We start from the raw sequence: 25,458 nt of genomic DNA on the forward strand, positions 1-25,458 counted from the left end.
ATAGGTATGTTTCTCAAATACCAGCTTTCCCTTACCCCAACAGAAACTTGAGGCTACCTTTTCTGCTTCTCCAGTACTCCTCCATACAGCCCAAGAGAAGTCTGCTGATCACTTTTAAATCTCTATGATCCTAACAGCTCTGTAAAACCTAATCTTAACAGCAGATTACAGATACAGCACAAACACTGATCACTGGGACTATGTGAAATGGAGTTTAAAGTTACCTGTGAAAGAATGAAAAATAAGCATTATTTTTGAGAAAGCCTGGTCAATGAGCAGGACAAGGTAAACCTGAAAACACATTTACAAAGTACTGGCCTAGAAAAGCAAAACACAGGTTTCTGGGTTTGTTGTTGCTTGGTTTTGGGTTGTTTTCTGCTGTTGTTGGTGGTTTTTTTTTTAATAGGAAAATGTTTAGTTCTTTCTAAAGACTCTTCCTTCTGTCATCCAGGATCCATGGTGTGAGAAGCTGATACCTGAGGTTTTGTCATCTGGACTGAGCAGGCAAGTCAGGAGAAAATACTGGGTGCATACTGTTTAGAAATGCTGTTCAGGCAGCAAGACTGAGGTATACCACTGCCGCTTCTTGAGAAAGCCTTGCTTGCAGTGAAGTCAGTCAAAAAAGGAAAGAGAAATCAGTACAGACATATTTCCTGAAGCAACAGAATAGAAATAAATCTAGAGACTAGCATAGTGTGCTGATTTTCTCTGCAATGTAACTACTGTGATGGCACAGCAATCCTGTTGCTCGGTTAAGAGTATGTGACAAGGAAACAGAGATCTTCCTGTAGTGCAATGACATTAACAGGCCATGTGGGAAGAAAATCACTACTGCACTGAGAAAACTCTTATCTTGGTGAGGCAGATTGGTTGAAATTCAGATTTTCCTGGCTGTTCTGGGTTCTTCAGGAATGTTTAAATGGACATATATTCATTATATAAATTCACTGCTGTATGTTTTTAATAAACGTGGGAACCCCCTGTCATTAGAACAGTAGGTAACAAGTCATAGTTCAATGGTAAAAAGAGGAAAGGCTGTAAGGAAAGCCTACAAATAGTTTTGCTGCTCTGTTGAAAACCATGCTATTTACAATACCTAAGGGGCTGCAAATAGCACAGACTCAAAGACAAGCTTTGGAGTCTTTCATTAAAGACCATTTACAAGTTACACGCTGCTACGTCAAAGCAACACGCCTGCTCCACCAACCAGCCCTGCCTTCACAGCTGAGAAGCCCAGCCAGTGAGCATCTCCAAACTGCCTTCTTCACATGGTTGCGCCTTCAATAGCAGTTATGCGTGGCAGTAGTCAAAGACCAACTTTCCTAACTGATTCAGAAGCAATTGCTCTATTCTTCCTACTCCTTCCCTGTTCAAGGCCAGGCTGGACAGGGCTTGGAGCAACCTGGTCTAGTGGAAGGTGTCCCTGCCTGTGGCAGAGGGTTGGAATTGGGTGAGCTTTATGGTCCCTTCCAATCCAAACCATGCTATGATTCTATGATTCCTCAGCAGTGCTTGCATTTTCATAGTTTGCAAAAGTGTCAACATCCTGCAGTATGTCACCAGCCATGTGAAGAGGACCAGGTAAGAGAAGGAGCCCTCTATGAGATCTCCAGTTAACTCCTCCAGGAGTAAGTGACCAGGGCCATGGCCACCAAGGTACGTGTCAAAACATCTGTACCAGCAGTGGCAGGGGTTCACCAGGCCATGGCACCTTCCCCACTTGGAGATGGGAACGTGTCTACCCTGGGACTATCTGCCGGGCTCTCGAGTTGGTGACGGGAAAAGGGGAAAAATAAAATAAATACGAGCCCGATTATAAAAATTTCAGTGGCAAAGCGCACACCAAGGCCCTCCAGCAGCTCCTGCACAGGCTCCTGGCTGCCGCGCTATCGTGGCGGCTGACTGCAGCCCATGAGGAACCGCGGAGATGGGAGCGGAGCCGCCCTCTTCGCCCCTGCGAGACCACGTTTGCTTCGCGATGCCGCCTTCCGCGCGGGGCTACCGGTTTGCCCGCAGCAGCGCGAGTCCCTCCCGCCTCCCCGCAGCGGCTCAGCCCCCGTCGGAGGCGGCGGTTCCACCTCAGCCCTGGGCCGCTCCCGCCCCAGCCCGCTAGGCAGCTGAGGAGCCGGGCCAGCACTGTCTCCCCGCGTCCGGCGGGAGCCTCGGCCGCCCCTGTCCGCCCTCACCCGCGGCGCTATGGAGGCGCGCGGGGCGGCGGAGCGTGGTGATGTTCGCATGTGTCAGACCGTGTTCCCGGCCCACGCCGACCACCGCGGCGAGCTGAGCGCTGGGCAGCTACTCAAGTGGATGGACGCCACTGCCTGCCTCGCAGGTAGAGGGGCTGCGGCGGGCGGGAGCGTCGCTTCAGGACTCCCCGGCTCCCTTCAGGAGTTCGCCTTGAGCTCGTCGGCTGCGTGGGGACAGCGTCTTACTAGAAAACCGGTAGCCCCATCCCCGTATTTGCCCATGACAGGCGAGGAGGAGTGGAATTTTGCCTTTGGAGGGGCTGAGGGGAGGGTTGAGGGAAAGTTTAAGTCGCGGGAAGCATGTGAGATGTGGGGGTTTAGATTAGGAACAGGCATCAGGGGAGTGAGAAAGCTCGTAGAGCTGGAGGGGAGTGTCAGATCTCAGCGGGTGACAGGCGGCTAGGATGAGAATTAAAGACCACAGCAGCTGAGGGGAAAAAAGGGTAGACAAAAAAAAAAAAAAAAAACAACACTAGAAGAAAGAAAAGTATTAATTTAAAAACAGTGGCACACAGGTTGAAAAAAATATGCAACATAAACAGCCACAAATCCAACCAACAGGCAGAGCACTCTGTGTCTTGTGTAGCTCAGCTTAGAAAACTTTTCAAATCTCCTCGGCTAACTTGTGGAAGCAAAAAGAAAACCCAAGTCTCTGCCATCTCTCCTGTCAGTGAACCCCGTTTCCAAGTACAACTGCATGCACCAGCAGCCCATAACAAGTCTTGCGAAGAGTACCGGGTGTGTTTGGAGAACTCAAGTCTCCATGTGATGCAGTGACCACGGTGATCTCACTGTGCAGTGCCACTCGACCTCTACAGAAAGAGTTTGGATCCTGGAGAACTTGTCTCACATGATAATGTATCTGGCATGTACCAACTTCACAATATGATGATGTATTTTTTTTTATTCTAGCTCAGAACCATTTGGTTTTAGCCCTTCAGTGGTTAAGCCTGTAACAGTGCTCTCTGTGGAGGGACTGAGCTGATTTCCACAAGCCTTGAACTCAAGCCCCTGCTCTGAAGTGGCAGAGCCCCAAACACCACAGTAGTTCATCCTTGCTCCCTTGGACCTTATTTAAGCTGTAATGATCTTCATCAGCTGTGAATCTGCCACCAGAGCTCGCTTTTATAATTGCTTTTACTTGGTTAGGCTTAGGCCAGCAGCAGTCATTCATGCCGTAGGATTAATTCTGTGGCACACAAGGGGATCTTGACATGTGCTTTCCTTAGTTTACTTTTTGTGTCACAGCAAAACTCAACATGCTGGGCAGAGATTTGTTTGGCTTTACCATCTCTCACTCGCATTAGTGCCAGCTGGTGCAGTTGCAAGTGCCTAGGATTTGCACCTTCCTCCTTTCATACCCTGCTGCTTTAGGTGTGCTGCAGCCAGTGCATGGCTGGCTTCTTCCTCACTTTTGAGGCTATTTATAACTATTGCTTACTCATCATCTTATATTACCTGTCGCAGTGACAAGTCCACCCTCTAGGTCATCTGTGACTTCTTCCCTGTCATCCCAGTTTGCTGTGTTTCTAGTAAGTGCCTTTATGTGTTTTGCCCTCGTATTTTCAAAGGGAAACTCCTCACATACTGATGCAGCTCGTGCACCATCCTGCAGTTCTTCCAAGTGTTTGCTTGTGATGCTCACTAAAAATACTAGACTGTTTGGCGTGAGAACTCCTGCCTGTTGTGCAGTGCTGTTTTCTAGCTTCAATGCTAGTCCTCTGTTTTGCCTTTTATTGCGGGGAACTTTTTGGAGCAGGGCTTCCCTGTGTTTATACAGCTCCTAGTGTGCCCTAGAGGAGATTTAGCCTCTGACTTGGAACTCTGGCTGCTATGGTCAGATAAATAATTAATCACAATAACTTGCTGTAAAAAGGTAACTATTGGCCTATTAAATATTAACAGTAAAGATGTTTATCTCTTCCAGATTAACTTGCATAATTAATACAAATAGAGTGTGTTGTTTTTCATAGTCAAATGCATCCTAGGGGGATGAAGAATGCAATTCGAAATTTGGTAAAATTATTTTAAAATAAATAAATAAAATTTAAATAAGCAGGTTTTATTTTTTTTTTTTAATTCTTGTTTGTATTTTTGTAATTCCTGCATTTTTACTACAGCACTGAGGATGCACTTACCTGCTCTCCACTGCTGTGACCATGCTAATAAGCCAGTAGATAACCCTCCTGTGTCTGAGAGTCTTCAACTGATGTGAAACTTCCACACTGGTTTAACACAGCCAATATTCCTGACATCCTGTGTTGAGGAAAATTGCTGAGGTTTCTTTAGGTGTGTTAATGCTATGTGACTCTTTTTGTTTTGTAACATGTTTATTGATGCTTTCCTACCAGAATGTTCATTTTTACAGACAGACTTTAGAGCTTTTCAAACTAAGAAGGAACATTATCATCAGTTAGCCTCATCTGATGTTACCCTTATTTCATGATAAATATTAACTTAGCTTTTGTTTTTTTAAGAGGTCTACTGCAGGCTTGCATTAAGGTGATCAAAAGAAGTGGGATCTATTGTGTTTCATCTCTCTCTCTTGTGCAAAAGTATATAGGTGAATATCTTGCTGCAAGCACAGTGTTGTAACTGTGTGTCCCTGTGTCTCTCTTGAAGCTGAGAAACATGCTGGTGTTTCTTGTGTGACTGCATCTGTGGATGACATACAGTTTGAAGAGGCTGCCAGGTACAAAACCAACTAACATCAGTCAAATGTTTGTATTCTAGAGATTCTTATTTGGCAGAGATAAACTGAGGCATTATGAAATCTGAGATAGCAGGCCAGTGCGCTCCCTGGAGTCCCAGGGCTGTATCTCAAAACTGCTCTTTTCTAGCTATGACAGCCTGGCCCACCTAGAAAAGAGATCAGTTTCACACATAAAAAAATAAACTGCAGTTACTTTGACTCGGCAAACTAGATGCCAGGTAAGAAACTGATTGGCCAGTGATCTTTGGCTCTAATTAAAGGCAGTGCTGCAGTCTGTTACTTATCTCTGTTAAATAAGGTATACATGCCTGTAACAGTTACTGTGTGATTTTTTTTTTTTTTCTTCTGTTGCAGGTGCTCTTCAGTTCATTTCTTAATATCTCTTTCTTTCAGCTCTTTTAGAAAAATGTGTACGTGTAACAAAACAAAAATATTTTGCATTTGTGATCACTGAATATTGATAATGTCCTGCTTTCAGCTGGGACAGTTGTTTTTTTCCTAGCAGCTGGTGCAATGCTGTTTTTTGGATTTAGTCTGACAACAGTGCTGGTAACATCGATGGTCTGACAACGATGCTGGTAACTGATGTTTTAGTTGTTGCTCAATAACACTGATGCCGATCAAGGGCAGTTCAGCCTCGTGCTCTGCCAGGAGGGGCACAAGAAGATGGGAGGGAGCAGAGACAGGACAGCTGATCTGAACTATCTAAAGGGATATTCCATTCCACAGAATATTATGCTCAGTATAGAAACTGGGGGAAGTGGTAGGGAGCCACTGATTCCTGCTGGAGTACAGACTGGGCATCAGTCACGGGGTTGTGAGCAATTGTATTGTGCATTTTTGTTTTTTATGAATTTTTATTTGTCCTTTTTTTTTTTCCGGTTGTTCCCTATGATTGTGGTTTAAGCCCAGATGCTGACTCCGAACTACGCAGCTGGTCGCTCTCCCCCCTGCAGCTTCATCCCCCAGCTCCTGCTGGGATGACGAGGAGAATTGAAAGAATGTAACTCCCGTGGGTTGAGATAAGAACAGTCCAGTAGCCAAGGTATAACACAAAACCACTACTGCTACCACCAATAATAATAATGATAAGGGAGATAACAAGGGGAGAGAATACAGTTGCTCACCACCCGCTGACTGATACCCAGCCTGACCCAAGCAGCTGTCTGGGCCTTCTGGGTGACTTCTGCCAGTCTATATACTGAGCATGATGTGCTGGGGTATGGAATACACCTTTGGGTAGTTTGGGTCAGGTGTCCTGTCTGTGCTTCCTCCCAGCTTCCTGTGCCCCTCTGCACTGGCAGAGCATGAAAGACTGAACAGTCCTTGATCGGTATAAGAATTACGTAGCAACAACCAAAACATTGGTGTGTCACCAGCATTGTTCTCAGACTAAAGCTGAAAGACAGCACTGCAGCAGCTACTAAGAAGGAGAAAAATAACTGTTACAGCTGAACCCAGGACACCTGTTACTATTATAAATATTTTTATCGTTGTTATAATTTCTATTATTATTAGATTTTACTTAATTTTAGTTATTAAACTGTTCTCATCTCAACACATGGATTTAATCTTCTTCTGATTCTCCTCCCCATCCCACCCAGAGCGTGAGTGAGTGAGAGAGCAGCTGCATGGTACTTGTTGCTAGCTGGGCTTAAACCACAGCAGTCTACAAGATAATACAGGACTTCTGTTTTAACCATTTTTCATTATTTTCCAAAGGATAAAAGACACTGAAAGGGGAAATTGCATATTTATTCCTAAGCCATATCTTTGCAGAAACTTAAAGCCATCACTTTGTAGGTTTCATGTATTTTTACACCTTGCAATCTGGAAATCAGTGAGTGCTTAGATGGAATGAGCCTGTGGGGTTACACTGATGAATATGCATGCAGTTGTCCTGACTGAACCAAACAATGCTGGCTGTTGGATGTACAGCTGATGTCAATTTAAAACTGTTTGCAGCACAGGAGTTTAAAACAGACATCCTCTCACAGTTCTGAACAGCAGATTTTTAGACTAGTGGCCATTAGGATGAGAACTAGAAGTAGTAACAAAGAAGTGAACATTGTCATTCTTAGTCTAGAACTCCAGAGTTTTTTGGTCAGATTTACAAAATTAAAGTGTTTGTCCTGCATGTAATTCATTTCTGGTTTTTTTTTTTGCTGTTGTTTTGTTTTGTTTTATGTTTATTTATCCTTGGGAAAAAATCCTCTCTGTGAAACTGTAATCAGAGAGTCCTAGAAATGAATTCAGGCATGATATTTCCAGCATAGTATTTCAGACTTCAGTAGCTTCAGAGCAGTTTTCTCTCGTTTCCAAGAGCAGAACAGATCTCCTAAAGTATAATGAAAATACTTTTCCTTCCAAATTTGTTTCCAATATGTCTCTAGTCCTCCTTCCTCTTGTTGTACCAATTTTTCATTTTTAACATGAATTCAGGCTACAAGCCTAGTAACTGTGAAGTGGTTTCAGTAATTGTTTTTCAGCCTCAGGTTATCTCTAACATTCCGATTGTAGTTCACTGTGTAATTTCCAAAATTTTGCCAGATCATTTTGATTATACAAACATCTTGCATAAATAAGAGAGCTCTTGTATCTCACTCTAAATTAAAATATGTTTTGTAAGTTACCTAGTGCAAGGTTTCATTTACCTAACTCAGGTTACCAAATGTTCTGTAAGGATTAACTCTTCCGTACATATTTCTTTTTGGTTGACATGGAAACAGATATTTCCACAAATCTCTTTATTGCAAAACTCAATTTTATGCCATAATAACAAATAAATACTTCTTCCTTGTTTTTTTTAATATGCAGCAGTTTAAAAGTGCAGCAGTTCAGTGCTAGTAAGAATATCTGATTTTAAATTAAATGTATTTGAATTTTGTTAGTGCTCCATATGTGAATAATATTCAGTCATTCTGTTACATTTTAAAAGCTTTCTGCTTTATGCCAGATGAATATCTGTTTAGGGATTCTGTGTAGGTAAATGGTGTTCTGTGACTTCTGCCCTTACCTAGTTAAATGCCCAAATAAATCAGGTTGTCCAAAGTCAGAATATGTGTTATAATGTAAACCATTTAATTTTGAAACAGCTCCTGAAAGTATTTGAAAAAACATTTCACTATCATAGTGTCTGACCATCTCAGTTCTGACATCTTCATTTTCTGATCTGGCCATGGACTCTAGAGTACACTTTTCTGCCACAAAACGTGAGTCCAGCTGCACAGACTGCTTTGTGCACCAGGGAGGTGCCAGTCAGTCGGGGTGTCTGATGTTCGTGAAGTTCAGACCTGCCTTGTTGCAGGACTGTCTCAGGCCCAGTGAGATCACATCCAGCTTTGTTTTGTTGTTCCCACCCTGCAGTTTTCTCATAGTCAGACAGACCCAGATTTACCTCTCTCAACCTTTCTTATGCAATGTTCTCACAGAGAGGAATAGAGGTCAGGAGGGAGGTGTCACTGACAAAGGTGAAATAAACAATCTTTGCACAGAAGAATACTTACAGGCCAGTAAGCCTGAGATTGAGACCTTTGCCGTCCCTGATGGGACCTCATGGACAATCCAGTATTGTGATATTTTTGACAGGGACCATGACATCCCCTGCATGCATCTGTAGAGACTCAGAATTCTCTTAAGGAAGGCCTCTCTCACTATTGGTGTATGTTGCTTTTAATCGTGCAGGTTGTCCAGTTAGCATATTCTCTTTCTTTTCACTGCGTATTTATCATTACCGCTACTGCTGTGTTACTGAAGTCCTCTCTCTTGGGAGTTTTATGACAAATACAGAGCCTTCAGAGGTGTTTCAGGGTACTTGACTGGGTTTTGACTTGAGCCTTTCTAAAGCCTTTACAACATTGTAATGTTAACTTCTCCAAACTTAGACATAAATATCGTGTTACAATTATGAATACATTCTCCTTTTTCTGGTGGTTCCCTTAGCTGTGAGTTTAGAATTACTGTATTAATGGTTGTGCTTTTTCTTTGTAATCAGTGAGGGAACAATTCCTTCTGAATATGTTCTTCAGATGCTAATGAGGGCTGTATATTTGCTGTATGGTCTTCTTTTGTATAGCCATTTTCCTCCCCCATGTACTCAAAGGTTTCCACTTGTGTTCTTGAATGTGAACAAGAAGAAAGTTTCCATGTAATTAGTTGTTCGTGTCTGGTATTGTAAAAGAGCAGGTTTCCTATTCCCCATTCTAGTGTTTGGTAACAATTCATTTGAAGTTCTGGCATAGAGAGAAGCAATTTAAGAAAAGCCAGATACCTTTATATGTCAAAACCCTATTCATTAAATCAGGGAGAAATGATAAAATTTTTTCTAATATAAACCCTGGTCATGACTGTGCCAAATCCTTAGCTATAAATGCCTATTTCATAGGTACTCAAGTGGTCTGAGTTATATCTTCAAGACTCAGATGTAGCTAGCTGCACTTAGCCTACTCTGGGACTGATCTTTACAACTGTCAGTCTGTCTAAATTCCCTGAAGGCAGTGGTCCTCCGATGCCGTTATCTTGTCTGTTGTTCTGACTCACCATGCGCATCATGTCCTTCTATTGCTGTGCTCAGTAAGGCAGTTTTAGGGGAAACTGCCTTCTTTCCACCCTTTCAACACTGCCTGTTCAGAATCACGCCTGTTACCAACACTAACAGGTACTTTAGACATTCCAGAAGGAAATAAATTAGTTTCTCATTTAAATTTGATACTATTTAGGTAGAAAGATACAATTCTGTTTGGGGATTCTGTGTAGGTAAATGAGGAAGAGTAGTTGTTCAGAGGTGTGCTGTTAAGAGAACAGAAGGGACATGCTTCAGCCCTGTTCTTGGCTAAAACTTGCAGTGACCTCTTTCCCAATCCTTCAAAGATGTGAAAGAGCACCTTTCCTCCAGGTATTATTTCTTCATGTACATGTATCTGTATGCTAGAGAGTATACAAGGAGTGTGTCTTGTGTGATAGACACATCTTGTTTTGCAGACATGTCCCTTTGACCAAAAGCAGAATGTAGCCCAAAATTTCTTGGGGGTCGTGGGGCCTGAGGCATGCCTGATGTCACACAGGCATCAGCAAGGAGAACCAATGCTAATACTAAGCTTACAGAGTTTTCTGAACAACTAAAGTTGTTACTGAGCATGAATGAAGTCTGGTGAATTACAGAGCTAGACCTTTTTCAGTGCGTTTTCAGTATGGGATGGAAGGCACAGACTGATTAATGACATTTTCTTCACTATTAGGAATACCTAGAGAGGCAGGTTCAAGCCCTTATGAAGCTGCATGATTACATACCATGCTCTTTTTCTTAACAGGGTCGGACAAATTATTACCATCAAATCAAAGGTGAACAGAGCATTCAAAACCAGCATGGAGGTAACAAATCATCACTATTTTAACAATATTTAAAGAATAGAAGATAGGTGGGAGGAATGGAGGGATGCAGCATGGGTCTGGGAGCTTTGTGCAGATATCTAAAGAATATCTGCCTGATTAAACTGTTTTCATAATGTGTATTATAGTTGCATGTTTCCTGTAAAATAATCGGTGTCAAAATAGAAACTGGACTCTGAAGACTTAAAATATTTGGCAGGTGTAGTGGACAGGATGGGGTAGGTGGTGTTGGTCCAGTCCAAAGCGGTTGACCTTTAAGCAGTCTTTAGGTCAGAGCTAGGATCCACTGGCTAGGTGGAGTTCTAAGTATTTTTGAAACTTCTGATACAAAAATATATTCAGGTGTGTGCATGTTCACACTCTTTGTTTTGTAGCAAGCATGCAATGCATTGCCCAATCACTTACTTGAAATCATAACTGAACCTTAAGGTTCAGTTTCTCTGCATTATGCCCAAGCACAATTCTTTTTCATAGAGTGGTGCATCTCATAGAGGATGTATTCTTAAAGGTTCTAAAAGTTAGAAAACAGTCAGAAGCTTTGATTCATGTCAGGCCTGTGTCACACAGGATCAATTACGCTGTTTCACCTTGAAGTGTTTCCTTGAGTTTTATACATTTATATAGACTTCTCTGTGCATACAGATCTCAGGGACTCCAAAGGGCACACATGTAAATGGAAAGAGACCCATACAACTAAATCTAAGTGTCTTTCCTGTTTTTTACTTTATCTTACAAGTGATGCTAAGCATACCTACAGTTGTACTAAAACACTTTTCAGAATTCAGTGGATACTGTGATGTTCTTACGTGTTCAGAGATGTCTCAGTGGTAGCAGCACAGTTCTTTTATGTTCTTTTCTTTAAGAGACTGCACCATTTTGTCTCAATTCAGCTGACAATGATGTAAATACTTTGTCTCCTTCTTCACTACCTTCTTCCTTCTAGGTTGGCATCAAGGTTACGGTACAGGATGTTTTGACTAATGTTGAAAAAACTGTGAGTGTGGCATATGCAACATATGTAGCCAAACCAGTTGGTCGTGGAAAGGTATTTCTTCTGTTTCCTTCTATGCTAAATTACTGGGACTGAGTTACTTTCTGCTAAATAATCCAGCTTTTCTGGTTGTGAAACACAATAAAATGTTCATACCTGATATTCTGAAAAGTAATAGGAAAACAGTATGAAGTGCAGACTTCATGGAGACGCTTTTTTTCCCACATCTCTGTTCCAAAATTCCTAGGCTTTTTTTTATTGTTTCCACTTTGTGTTTCATGTTTGCTAATAATAGAACTAGTGTCTTTGCAATATTGAGAGAGGCAAGCACTGGAAGAGAGATACTTGTGAGTCTCCATAGTCTCTCTCCTTTTCAGTTACTGATCTATCTACATTCTGAAACCTCAAGGGTATTTGGGGTGGGGTTTCTTTATCTTTTACTTCCCCTTTTGAGGAGGTTGTTCAGACATCACTATTCACATAAAAGACATTATTTTTAAGGTAGCTTCCAATCTAAATTAATTCTTTGCCGTTTATGTTAATTAGTTCTCATGCCAATGTTTCTTCTCCCCAGTGTTTGGCTCCCTGGAGACATTTAGAAGTCAGTCATGGTACTGTTAGCCTTCACATTGCTGTGCCAAGCAGGCACAGTTCTTTTAAAGCTTTCATATGAGAAAGGCCTTTCTCATGCTTAGTTTGCAGAAGAGACCGAACCGAGCAGTTTTACCAAAGCTAAAGCCCAGCTTGTCTCTGAAAGGTTAATAGCTAAATTGGTTAACCTGAAAACACCAAAATAGTATAAAGTAAGGATTGTGTATTATTGATTTGATATCATATCAGTGGCGTCTACCCATTTAACTTTTGCCCAAATTTCCAGGGATTAATTAATTAATCAATTCAGGATTAAATTGGTGATGATTAAGGTTAGGCTTAAGACAGTAACACCCCAGAGGGAGTTTGAGACTTCAGTTCAAATTCCATCACAAATTATAGTGTTGGAGAAATTAAAGAACGTTTTTTCAAATCCACTTTTCTGGGCAACTGTTGCTAAAATTGAGTAGAGAGCAACAGTGTGCACTCACCATCTTAATCTTTTAGTGGGGCTGTCTGGAAAAAGCTAGGAAGCTGTTGAGAAGGGCCAGAAAGGAGGCAAGGAAGCTGCAAGAGAGCTTGAGTGAAGACTCAGAGCCTTCTTGAGGAACATGAGCAGCACTACTGCAGGATACAAAATGTTGTATTTGCCCATGTTGCAGTGCTTGTGCATTATTTTAAGGTTTCTGAGGTAGACCTTGTAGACAAGTCACACACTTGACTGCCCAGTGACACCTATGCAATATTTATCTAAATGTAATAATTTTCTTAAGCCAGTACAGGTTTGGATTGGGTTTGTTATTGAACTGACATACATGGGAATTTTTACTTACAGGAGAAGGTCTGATCTTCGCAAGAGAAGGGTGTGTATCTGAGCAGAAGTAGCAGTTTTGGGCATAACTGTAGTCTGAAGCTGCACTAAGTGCTGGGTGTTCATGTTTCTCCTCCATCTTAGTGCACCTGAGTGCTTCTTTGAAAACTGGTCCTCAAGATAGGTGGAATAGGCAATGTGAGTATGGAGAGTATTTCTACTCTCCATAGAGGGACCTATTTCTGTCCTGGGTGGGAGTCAGCTCTGGGATACACTTTCCCATAGACTATACGGCTGATTAATGCAACTGGATTATTTTTCTGATACAAAATATCAGCAGTCAAACCTACATATCAAGATCTTTTCCTTTTTTTATCTAAGTGAGAATTGTCTTAAACTGCATGTGCTGTCATGTGCATTTGTATTTAAAAGCTAAAAGAACTTTGTTACTGTGTTTTAACAAGCGATTCAGAAAGGATAATGCAGAATCTCTTGAACTTTAACTCTGCACTTGTTTGTATTAATAGAACTTGTCATCTTGGACAGTTGATAGCAAAAGATTGTAGAAAATGCTGATGCCATTTTAAGCTCAAAGTGCACTTTGTTATGATTATGGTGTTTGGAACCTTTTGTTTGTTTGTTTTTTTGCATAGATTGAATTAGAACCTGTAAAGCTTCTGTCTACAGAAGACCACCTGGAGCACAGCCTGGCTATTGAGAGAAGAAGAATCCGACTGGGCTATGAACAGCTCTTTCAGAACCTAATGCAGGAGAGTAATAAGGAAGGTGATTACTGTGGTCAGCATAGAGGATGGAACAAATGACTTACGAGCAGCTGCAAGGGAGGAAAAAAGCAGACAAAATGCCTGAGTAGAGCTCTTTGATGTTGTGGTATCATGTAGAAAAGCACGTGCCAGATTTGTGAGGGTGTGTAAGACATTCTGATAGAGTGGTATTTCTTTGTCTTTCAGACATTCCAGATTTAAAAAAGCAGGATTGAAGGCTAAGCGTGTGTTAAATAAATGTGAAATGCAGATTTTCATGTAGGTTATCTGTGTAAGGTTTAACAGCTCACACAGAATGTTGCAAAATTCCTATGTTGGAATTCCTATGTTTCCTTTTTGCAAAGGTCCTGTGACACTAGTTGTAGTATCGATAGGAGGATAAAATTCACTCAGGCTTAGAGTTATGTCTTTGCAAGAAAGCACTAAGAACTCTGTTTATCTTGTGAAATCGTTACCAAGAAGCAGGAGAAGCTTCACTACATGGAGGTCAAAACAGGTAAAAGAAATTTAAACTCCTCATGACCAAATTAGAAAAACTGAGCTACGAGGCAGGTTTGTCTTTATTTCTTACCTCTGTTCTTAAAGATAGTTACACTCAAAAGCTGCTGAGCTCCCCTGCAAAAGAAATTATTCACAGCAGTTAAGAAATATGCTGGTATTTGGAAAATCTGAGCCATAGCTCCACATACAAACAACAGACATCCTGTGGTTTTACTGAGGAAGGGCTAAACCTGTTGTAAATATAGATTCTAGTTGTAACAATTTAACAAGATTATCTAGAACTGAAGAGACTTGTTTACTCACAAACAAGTTTGCTAGAAGCTAGAAGCAAACAAGTTATTTGTCTTCATGGTAACTGCCTCATAGGAAACAGCTTAATACCATGAAAGACAAATCAGAGGTTGATGATTTTGTTTCCACTGCCTTGCCTAGGAACTTCCTTGAAGGATCTTATCATTGTTAGCACTAATTCACCTCCTTAAGGAGACAGAACAAGCAAAACAGGGGAATGAGAGAAGAAAATACTGTGTGTAAAGGCTGCCAGGTAGCAAAATAGGTATAAATCGTATCCAGAAAGTGAAGTTTTTCTGAGTGATCTTATGCAACAACTTAAGTAGGTCCAAAGTACGAGTTAGTCAAATATGTCCACACTTTCATATAATCATAACTTCAGTTAATTATGGCAAAAGTCAAAAGTACAATTCAGATCAACATAGATACACTTTAGAATGATTGGCATCATCACATGTCTGAATCTGATCTTGCAAAACATAACTGCAAAAAAAGATTAGAGTGTGGATGTATAGCTAAACATTTGAAAATGGAACTAGAAAATCCATTACTGATTCAGATCCATACTTCTTACTCTCATGTGTCCTGTATTGTCTCTGGTAATCACAAGATCTGTTGAAACAATCATGCCTAACCTTAATTAGACACATTTACACAGGTGGCCATCATATATGGTGGTCAAAGTCTATGAAAGTCATTTGAACAAGTGATAAACGCTCTGACAACATCCATTAGAGGTCATGCACAGCGCCCATAGCAACCATGAATAATCACAGGCATATGCAGAGGCTGTTGGCTGTCTGCATTTGCAGATAACCAAGCGTCACAGTGACTGCTTCTGACACCACTTCTTGAAAGGTTGTAGGGGGGCTGGGAAGGATCACTGTGCTGTGATAGACTGCAGTGTGCACCATCCCCTACCACTTATGTCCCTTGGGAGAAGAGAGTAAATCTTCAGCCTTGCGAAAAACAGAGGTCTTCTGTGCCTTTCTTTTTTAATTCTTTTCAGTCTTGCCTGAAGCAAAATGCACCCTTCAGTAACGGGGTATTTTCTTCTTGGCTATCAGAGTTACTAGCTGAAATAATTCATTAATATGTTGCTGCCATATTTCAGATACCTTTGAAGAGGAGCATGGAGTTTCAACTGACCTTACTCATGTACAGAGTATTGAGCTTGTTCAGCCTCCTCATGCAAACCATCATGGAAACACTTTTGGTGGCCAGATCATGGCTTGGATGGAAACAGTGGCAAGTATTTCAGCAAGGTACTTTTCTCTATCATAGTCTTCACACATGGTTCTAAATGGATGTGATTTTAACATTAAGGGTTTCATAAGGATTTATTTTATGAAAAATACAGACCCAAGCCTTTGTGACTTTTCTTCCTTCTAAGATTGCAGGAGGCCTTTGAAGTAATCATGTGGTACAGTTCCTACAGCATGCCACACCCCTGTGGGAGCCAAATGTTACTCTTCTGTTACACATGGAGACCCTAAGGCAAAAGAGGCAATGTTCTTCTCTTGAGAATCTCAGTAGAAAGTCAGCATTGGACATCAGAACAGAAGCCTGCCCACCAGGTGGTTGATGCATTGTTTTAAATATAGGGTTACTTGTTAAGTCAGGATAAAACCAGTACAAACCCTCTATCAACTGATACCCAAAAGTGAACAGGCTTCTAAATATTAGTCTGCAGATCCTTATGCCAGAAGAAAGAGTAAGTCAGAGAAAAAGAAGTGAAACAGGTTCTGTTTTGTTGGTGCACACACAGAATGGATGCATAACCTTCAGCAAGTCATTTAACCTTTCAGTCTGAGTCCCCATCCTATGGGTCATAATATTTTTAGCTTTTTAAAAGGCTTTGTCATCTTCAGGTATTAAGTGCGAAGTATTTAACACTGCCTATTACTGCTTGTCAGTTTGGCCTAGAGTTAAAATCATTTAATTTCTCTTCCAGTGAAATAAAGCCATTGTTTTTATCCCTCCTTGTTCTTGGATGCTGTACAAAGCTGCTTTGTTAGCAAAACTAGAGTTTCAGTTTGAATTCTTTTTGCATACTAAGTGACCTAATTCACTGCAGGGATGTTAGATATGGGCTGTGTTGCCATTCAGTGAGACCTGGACAGGCTGGAGAGTTGGGCGGAGAGAAACTTGATGAAATTCAACAAGGGCAAGTGTAGAGTCTTGCATCTGGGGAAGAACAACCCCGTGTACCAGTACAGGTTGGGGGATGACCTGCTGGACAGTAGTGAAGGGGAAAGGGACCTGGTGGATAGGAGGATGACCATGAGGCAGCAATGTGCCCTTGTGGCCAAGAAGGCCAATGGCATCCTAGGGTGCATTAGAAAGGGTGTGGTTAGTAGGTCAAGAGAGGTTCTCCTCCCCCTCTACTCTGCCTTGGTGAGGCCACATCTGGAATATTGTGTCCAGTTCTGGGCCCCTCAGTTCAAGAAGGACAGGGAATTGCTTGAAAGGGTCCAGCGCAGAGCCACAAAGATGATTAAGGGAGTGGAACATCTCTCTTATGAGGAGAGGCTGAGGGAGCTGGGACTCTTTAGCTTGGAGAAGAGGAGACTGAGGGGTGACCTCATCAATGTTTACAAATATGTAAAGGGTGAGTGTCAGGATGATGGAGCTAGGTTTTTTTCAGTGATGTCCAGTGGTAGGACAAGGGGCAGTGGGTGTAAACTGGAGCATAGGAGGTTCCATGTGAACATCAGGAAAAATTTCTTTACTGGGAGAGTGACAGAGCACTGGAATGGGTTGCCCAGGGGGGTTGTGGAGTCTCCTACATTGGAGATATTCAAGGCCCGCCTGGACAAGTTCCTGTGTGATGTACTCTAGGTTACCCTGCTCTTGCAGGGGGGTTGGACTAGATCTTTTGAGGTCCCTTCCAACCCTTAGGATTCTGTGATTCTGTGATATGTTTTCGCTTTTTAACTTTAATAATTAAATGACTTTCCCATTCATTATTAATTTACTTTCGATTTGTAGCCAGTAGTTGTACAGATAACAACAGATTTTCTGTAGGGGTTGGATAAACAGCTAGTTTTTGTAATATTAGAATGCACTGACCTTACACAAGTATGCCATTTTATTGGCTTCCAAGGGATTGTTTCAGATCTTTGCCGTAATATGACCCAAAATATTTATCTCTTTTCATTTTTCATTAATTTTATCTAGTGAGAGTCACACTTAGGTTCAAAAAGAAAAGGAAAACATCAGCAAACCAAGTACTGAAAAATTTTTGTTTGAATTAATGTATGTCAAACACTGTTCATCATGTTGAAAATTTCAGGAGTAATGGCTGGTGACAGAGGCTTGTTAAAAACAGAGATTTTGTGCTTTATGCTTGAGAAATGGCTAGTTTTGATACAAACCTTTTGTTAGACCACTCACAATTAGACCTGACCTTTTAAGGTGCCAATTAAGAGTTGCTATGGCCACAAACCGATGGAGGAGCACAATTAGAAGAGGGCTGACGCTTGACAAATACATTTCTAAGGGTGTTTTAAAGGTTACTCACCCTTAAGTTCTCCCACTTCCCTCCTGCCCACAGTTTTTTGGCCGGATAGTAGATGAAAATATTGCAGATAGCAATAAAGACATTTGAATATTAATAATATTTAATAGTTTGATTCCAATCTGTACTTTTGTGTTTCATACACTTGCAGTATTAGTATTTGGGGCATAGTCTTCCAGAAAACTGGAATATTTAGGCCTAATTTCTGGGGTTTGCCTCCCTTATTTTCAGTAATACTGTGTTTGCATCTGTCTTGTGAACATTATAGATAAGATCACTGTTTTGCATTTAAAATCAGAGGAGCAACTTAATGAAATGCCAATCATTTAAATCTATTAGTCTGTTAGAAATATGTACCAGTCAGTTAGTTAGCTACAGGTAATTGTGTGCTTTTAAGAATTCTGGTACATTAGTTTGCAGAGTGCAGTTGAGTTAAAAGGTAGGAATGCTACCAAACAGTATTTTTGAGTTTAAGATCTGCACAATGAAAAATCTATTCTCAGATGTGCGTATGGGATTCTTACTGAGGAGTTTTGCACACATGCATGAGGACAGTGTTTTTTCAAAGTCCAAAAATAAATGGCATTATTGTGTATTGTTCCCTACTCATGTAATCTAGAGAGATTCCAGTAAAGACTGGGAATTCGACTACATTTATAACCCCTGAATCATAGAATCATAGCATCATGGAATGGTTGGGGTTGGAAGGCACCTTAAAGATCATCCAGTTCCATCCGCCTGTCACAGGCAGGATGCTTTCCACTAGATCAAGTTGCTCCAAGCCCTCTCCAACCTGGTCTTGAACACTGCCAGGGATGGGGCAGCCACAGTTTCTCTGGGCAACCTGTGCCAGGGCCTCACAACCCTCACAGGGAAGAACTTCTGCCTAAGAGCTCATTTCAGTCTCCCCTCTGGCAGGTTAAAGCCATTCACTCTTGTCCTATCCCTACAAAAGGCCCTTGTTAAAAGCCCTTCTCCAAGTTTCTTGCAGCCCCTTTAGGCACTGGCAGCTGCTCTGAGGTCTCCCCTTACGGAGTCTTCTCTTCTCCAGGCTGAACCAGCCCAGCTCTCTCAGCCTGTCTCCAGAGCAGAGCTGCTCCAGCCCTCGCAGCAAGTCCATGGCCTCCTCTGGACTCGCTTCAACAGTTCCATGTCCCTGTTGTGTTGTTGCCCCAGAGCTGGACGCAGGACTGCAGGGGGGTCCTCTGCAGAGCGCAACAGGGGGGAGAATCCCTTCCCTCAACCTGCTGCTCGCATTCCTTTTGAAGAAACCTAATTTTTGCCCACTCCAGAGAGCATGCAGACAAGACCCTAATTCCACATACCCTTCCTTAACCTGTATCTGTGCTGCAAACTTTTTTCCTGGAATGTCTGTGAAGGTCAGAGAGGCGATTAGTTGTTGGTATTCCCTAGTATAGATGACACACTATTGCAAAGGTTTTTCTTTAGCACAACTTTTTCTGTAGCTGTGTGGCTGGGTTTGATCAGGTGTATCTGTTAATCCACTGTACTAAAGGGCAGCTTTATGAGTATACTTGTGGAAAGGGTACTTGCATGGCAGACGATCTTCTGTCCTAGACATGCAAAGTTTTACCACAGTGGCTACAGCCTATTTCACAAGCAGTACAAAGAGATACAGTAGGACAACCCAGCTGAATATGACTACATATAATTGAGCACAGTGGAGGATTAGGTCTGAAATAAGACAGCTGAGCAGACACACTATGCAATCAGAAGGATAAAGGGAACAGGCTTACTAAGATTTGTGTGTTTGTAATACACTGTTGTCCCCTCAGCTTTTGAAATTTAGCCAACAGTTTATGAATCACTAAGTGATCACTTCAACGTCTTATGTTCTTTTGTATAGGCAAAGATGTGTTTCCCAGCTCAGCACCAGTAGTGAACTGCACATAATTTAGTAAAGCAGACCAAAGTTTAAAACAAAAAAAAACACCAAAAAACCCCGACAAAACCAGCTATGCATTTGACAGTTACATTAGTAGGTTTTAATTGTTATTTCATATAATGCTAGCAGAAAATGGCTGATAAACAAGCAAAACAGTACAAGTGTTAAATAGACTGACAGTATTTTGCTTGAACATTTTTTCTGGAGCTCAACCTTTCTGCTCAGGTTTCTTTTAATTGTTTAAATGATTTATGATCTGGCTTTTTTACATACTGAGCAATATCCTACTCCCCATGCTGTCATATAGAAATTAACGAAACTCTGTGAAGTAAATGGTTACTCTGTAGTAACGGATTCCTGATCTGGCTCCAAAACAAGGTAGCATCAAGCAGCAAGAATTAATTATAGTCAGTGTTTGTAAAGTGTGTTGAATATGAAACAGCATGACATAAATGGTACTATTATGTTTGAAGCTGGAACTTTATGCACGTGGAGCTGACCATGTTAACTGTATTTCAGTGAGTTATGGAATAAATTAGAGTAATATAGTGATCTTCTGGGTTGCACAAACCTTGTTTCTCTAATCACTACCACTTCAAATCTAGCATCGAAGTTTTTTAACACAACTGTATGTTTTGCTCTCTGCCTCTTTTGCTTTCTTTTTCAGCTGCCTTTGTCATTCATATCCTGTCTTGAAATCAGTCAATATGTTTAAATTCTGGGGACCATCCGTTGTGGGTGACCACCTTGTTTTCAATGCAATTGTGAACAATACATTTCAGAATAGGTAAGCTCCTCATCTGGTTGTCTTCCTTGACTTGTCCAGCACCAGCCTAAATGTGTGTTTCAGGTTGCAGCTATCTGTAGGGTTTGCATTACTAAATAAATGATTTTTCCGCTGGGGCTTTCAGGGATATACCTGTAACTGTCTGTGTGTGCCTTTTTTTTATTTTTCTCAGTGTCAGTTTTGAAAATTTTTCTCTGACATTCACTCTCAATTTAAAGATCGTTTGTTAAAAAATTCCAATCCTGCAAATTCAGACCATGAATGTAACTTTGAAATTCAGGGATTTTCAAGAGATGAGTTGATCCCACAGCTTTGTTTCTTCGTAAGACTCAAGCTTGCTGCCAGGATCTTCTTGTCTTGGCATCTGTTTACAGATCTAGGTTCTACTTATTGCTAGAAAAACACCTGCTTTATTTTGTTTATTTCTTCCCAGTGTTGGTTTGAGTGTACACAAAGTTGAGGCTTTGCCAGTTGCAGTTTGGAATAAGTGGCTGCAGCCCATGCTGAAATTTTATCTTTATTTGAGTATATGGTCACTGTAACCATGAAACAGAGATTTTAGCACACTGAATGCCTGGTCCTGGAATTTAGTGGTGTGGCTGTTGACCCATAGTGCAGAGAGCCTTCTTGCTAATGGTTACTGTAATTTTCCCATGCATGTGCTACCTTCTCTACAAAAGTAGGGCTACTCTCGTGTTTGCCTTATAGAGAATTACTCTCCTCTAACCTTTGACAACAGGATAGCACTTATCTGCTAGGCTGTTTCCCCACCTACAGCATGGCTTTGGGCCAACAGACTCTTAGGTTATGCCCGGGCTGTGACACATCTTATGGAAACCCTGTCCCAGCAGGAGGACATGTTCAGAAGTTGCAAAATGTGTAGCAAGACAAGCCGCAAGAAGGCAGAAGCTAAAGTAATTTGTCCTCCAAATTCTGTACAAGGGGCAAATGTTGCCCTGGCATTGCTGTTCTGTGCCTGTTTTCTTTATAAGTGTATTTGGCCGCACTGAATGCTAGCAGGGAATGAATTGCCTTCATACCATGCTTCGGCTGAATGTCAAATCAGTATCATCCTGTTCACTTTTGCTGTCTGTTCTCACAGTATGCTTACTGGTGGTCATATTTTGTCATTTAATTCAAGCTAGTGCCACCTATTATTTTATTTCTGAAATGTTTCTGTCCAGACTAATTTATTTTGTATGCCACAGAAGCTATTTGAGTCAGGCCTCCCTCGTAGAGAAAGGTATCCAACAGCCCTTTTAGTATGTCTCAGAGCTACTTCTGCATCACTTGTAGTAGTTTAATTTAAACTTCTATTTCAGTGTGGATGTTGGTGTCCGTGTCGAGGCTTATAACTGTGAAGAATGGATCAAGAACCAGCCACGGCACATTAACAGCGCATTTCTCATTTTTAACGCTGTGAATGACAGTGGAGAGTTGCTCACCCTCCCCAGAATCAAACCTACTACACAGGTCAGCTCTCATCCTCAGGAGTAGGACGAATGCATACATGATGATTGGACTTCATGATCTTAAAGGTCTTTTCCAACCTAGTTGATTCTATGATTCTATGAGATTATGTGGTCAAACCTAGAACACTGCATGTCACACAGCCAGCCACTGTGTGGCATGCATTTTCCGTGCTGGGAAAATGGAACACTAAACAGGGCACTAAAATTTTCTCACAGAAAAAAAAAATCCTCTAAATGAAATGTTTGTCTTTGAGTGAGCGATTTTTCATTGTTAACTTCAGTCATCCAAAACTGAGAGGTATAGTGGAGGGGCACTACCCTCCATTATAAGTTCTGTAGTTAATGGACAGGGAAGAAGAATCTGCTATTTTGCAGGTTTTTGTACCTGTCAGTAGCTGTCTTGTGCAGCCTCCACTGACTGTAGATGAAACTCCTAAGCGTTTAGTGAATAAAAGTTATTTTTATAAACCCTTAATGAAGGTGAGAAATAGAATTAATATGCAAATCTGTAGAAGTCAAATCCCATGATGTGGGTAGGCTTTCCAGTTCCTTTGACATGGAGATCTCAGCATGTGTTTCCCTGAAAGTGATTCATGAAGCACTAAGAGCAGTTTGAATACTATTTGCTGTGATGTCACCTGTCATTAACCTTACTGCTCCAGTTACATAATTTTTAGAGAGCCAGCACAGACAGAAATGAAATGATTATTCAGCATCAGTGAACTTGCAGTTTATGGGATGGCAACTGGACAAATAAATGCAGGTGTCCTGTGCACTAGCTGAGTCAGTAAGGTTCATTACCACCCATTACATCGTGTTCAAAGAGGCAGAACTGACACTTCCTCTTAAAAAAACAAAGAAAACAAGCCATAGCAGTTTAGCTTCTGTCAGAAACATAGTGCTTCCCTAAAGACCTGCCTAGAGCGGCATCCACAAACATGAAGGTAAGAACATGCACACACATTTGTTTACAGCAAAGAAGACAAATCTTGGAAAATTAGTATGTGCTCAAGGTAGTTTAAACTTTCAGTGGTCTTAAGTGACAGCTGGTATGGCAGAGTTCTACCAAACAGGCAAGAGATGTTTTCAAAATTCATCATGTAGTTTAAAGAAGGCTGGGATGCACTAATCTGGAGATTCTTCTTATTCCAGAAGCTACATGTCAGCTCTTAAAAGCTGATTAAAAGAAGCTTTTTGAAGTGGCATGTCCTTCTAGATAACAAGTCCTATGAGCTTTTAATGCAGTTTGTTATGATGTATGTTCTTAGGTCGCTTAGGTGCTTCAAAAAAACATCCACTGGTGCAGAATAATAACAAGGGAAGACCTGCCACCTGAGTAGGCAAATCACATCTGTTTGTACAGATGGCACATTTAGAAAGTGCAGAATAAGTATGGTGCACTGCCCAGCTGCCACTGTGTTAAATGTGCTAGGAACGTGCTACTGTGCTACAACTTTTTTATTGGATTGTTGGTGCAAATTTAAGGGAATATTGTAAAGTCAGAGGAAAACAACTTGCTCAGGCGAATCTGGGTAAAGGCCAATATACAGAGTATGTTATTTATTTGTAATACCTCTCTGGCATTTGTCCATCTGTGAGAAATAATTTTTAGTTGTCTTTTTTTTTAGACTGTGTCCTAAAATAATCAATGTGTTACTGTCTGGTTTACTTTTTGTAAAGGATGGTATGAGGCGATACCTTGGAGCTATTGCCAGAAGGAGAATTCAACTAATCAGGTATATTCAGGTATATAGTTGAGTTACAAGTAGAATTTGATTTTGAAAAGTTTTTTTAATGTATCCTCTAAAAAAGTAATCATTTGTTTAATAGTGAAAGTCTCCTCAAACATAACTATTATGGTGCTTAACTTTCTGACCAGTTTTGCCGAAGTTGCATTGAAACTATCAGAGGTTACTTGTCTCAAAAATACTTTGCTTTTTAGTTTTTTTGTTTCCCTGTGTTTCTTGGGAAGAAAAAGGAGTTATTGCAAACCTGTCTTGCAACTGAAAATTGATAAAATACCTGTAAAAGATTTAGAAGATGCTTCAGCCTGTAGAACTGATTGTTTCTAGCATATGTAGAAAGAAAGTGTAAAGAACCATTCATGCTATAATTTTTCTTTTGTTTTAGAAAATGTATACTATCTGCTAAAGTAGACAAACCTTCTGATCTCTGGGAGAAAAGCAACCAGGTAATCTGTAGATTGTGTTCTATTGTCTGGTTGCATAAAATGGTATATTTGTATACTTTTAGGCATGTATAACACTTGTACCTACCAGTTTCCAAAGTGGACTGTCTGTACTTAAGTGTTAAGATAGTCATAGAAGAATGGATCAATTTGTAATAAAATCAACTTTCTTTTTTTTTCCCTCTGGAAAAAAAAAAAAATCCTTCACTATTGATTTAAGAGTAAATTTCATACAAATCATTAAAAATGGCTTTAAGATAGACTCTTAGCAAGTGCTCCCTTAAGCAGCCAAGCTGTAAGGTCTCCTACAGATTTATGTCCCAGTGTTTCCAGCTTTTAAAAAGCTGAATTCTCCTGTGGAGGAATTAGTTTCTTGTTTTTTTTTTTTTTTTTTGTGGTTTTCCTTTTTTTTTGTCTTTTTTTGCTTTATCCAGCCACTGACTTTCTCAATTGCTGTGCAAAGACCATTTAGTAAATGCTAAAAGGTGGAGCAGAGACAAACCAACAGACAGATTAATAGTGAAACTGTGTAAATATGCAGTCAGTAGTGATGAACCTGAAACCTGAATTTAGGTGGACTTACAGACACCCTAAATGCTTTTTTCAGTGCCAGATTTTTGTGGTTAAGTTTTCATTGCATTTAAGATCTCAGTGGCTCCCAGCAGTTTTACCTGGTCTTTTTCCATTACACAACAACAACAACAACAAAAAAAGGATTATAATGCAGGAAGCGATTTGCTGTTAACAGTGGCATCTCTGCTGTTTGAAGCAGCATTTCTTTTCTGCAAACAAAAAAATATAAATACAGACACAATGATAAAAAAAGCTTACTTAAGATTTTTTTTTAATATTAAAACCTGTCATTAAAGACTCTAAGGCTGTATTTTCTTTATACAGTGGTTAAATGAGAACTCTATCCACTGTAGTCAAGCATAAATAATGAATATATTTGCACTTTTTCTGCTCTGAGCATGCTGTGTAAAGCAATTGCCAAGATAGACCACAGCTAGATCACAATGAAGAGGTTAATTTTCTAGTAGTTTTTAATTCCTGAGGAGGAAGATGGACGAAACCATTAATTTAGTGGTCTGAGAGGAATACCTGTATTATCTCACCGGGCATCACAGTTTCTCTGCACTGCTTTATAATTGGAGAAGCCAAAAGTAGTATTTTGTTGTTTAATTAGGGCTATTTGGCCAACAGCAATGCAAGCTCATAATCTAGCTATCGAAAGTATTTAATTCAGAAACACTGGACTGCGTTTTCTG

At 40.7% G+C, this 25,458-nt stretch overlaps 2 protein-coding genes across 3 annotated transcripts in view; one reads left to right on the forward strand and one right to left on the reverse strand.

Annotated features, from left to right (window-relative positions):
• Window positions 1-25,458, reverse strand: part of RASGRF2 (Ras protein specific guanine nucleotide releasing factor 2) — a 259,547-nt gene that overhangs the window by 38,155 nt on the left and 195,934 nt on the right. The window lies entirely within an intron of this gene.
• ACOT12 (acyl-CoA thioesterase 12) overlaps window positions 2,153-25,458 on the forward strand; it is a 33,248-nt gene continuing 9,942 nt past the window's right edge. For both annotated transcript variants that reach the window (XM_062613876.1, XM_062613877.1), the window contains exons 1-10: window positions 2,153-2,332; window positions 4,869-4,938; window positions 10,269-10,329; window positions 11,291-11,392; window positions 13,394-13,526; window positions 15,432-15,582; window positions 20,411-20,530; window positions 21,853-22,003; window positions 23,683-23,738; window positions 24,133-24,193. In XM_062613876.1, the coding sequence (XP_062469860.1) occupies window positions 2,197-2,332; window positions 4,869-4,938; window positions 10,269-10,329; window positions 11,291-11,392; window positions 13,394-13,526; window positions 15,432-15,582; window positions 20,411-20,530; window positions 21,853-22,003; window positions 23,683-23,738; window positions 24,133-24,193 (1,041 nt within the window). In that variant the 5' untranslated portion in view covers window positions 2,153-2,196. The remainder of the gene's footprint in view (window positions 2,333-4,868; window positions 4,939-10,268; window positions 10,330-11,290; window positions 11,393-13,393; window positions 13,527-15,431; window positions 15,583-20,410; window positions 20,531-21,852; window positions 22,004-23,682; window positions 23,739-24,132; window positions 24,194-25,458) is intronic.

The sequence above is a fragment of the Pezoporus occidentalis genome, unplaced genomic scaffold, assembly GCF_034315485.1.
Source record: "Pezoporus occidentalis ecotype Australia unplaced genomic scaffold, CSIRO_AGI_Poc_V1 ctg170, whole genome shotgun sequence".
NCBI classification, from domain to species: domain Eukaryota; kingdom Metazoa; phylum Chordata; class Aves; order Psittaciformes; family Psittacidae; genus Pezoporus; species Pezoporus occidentalis.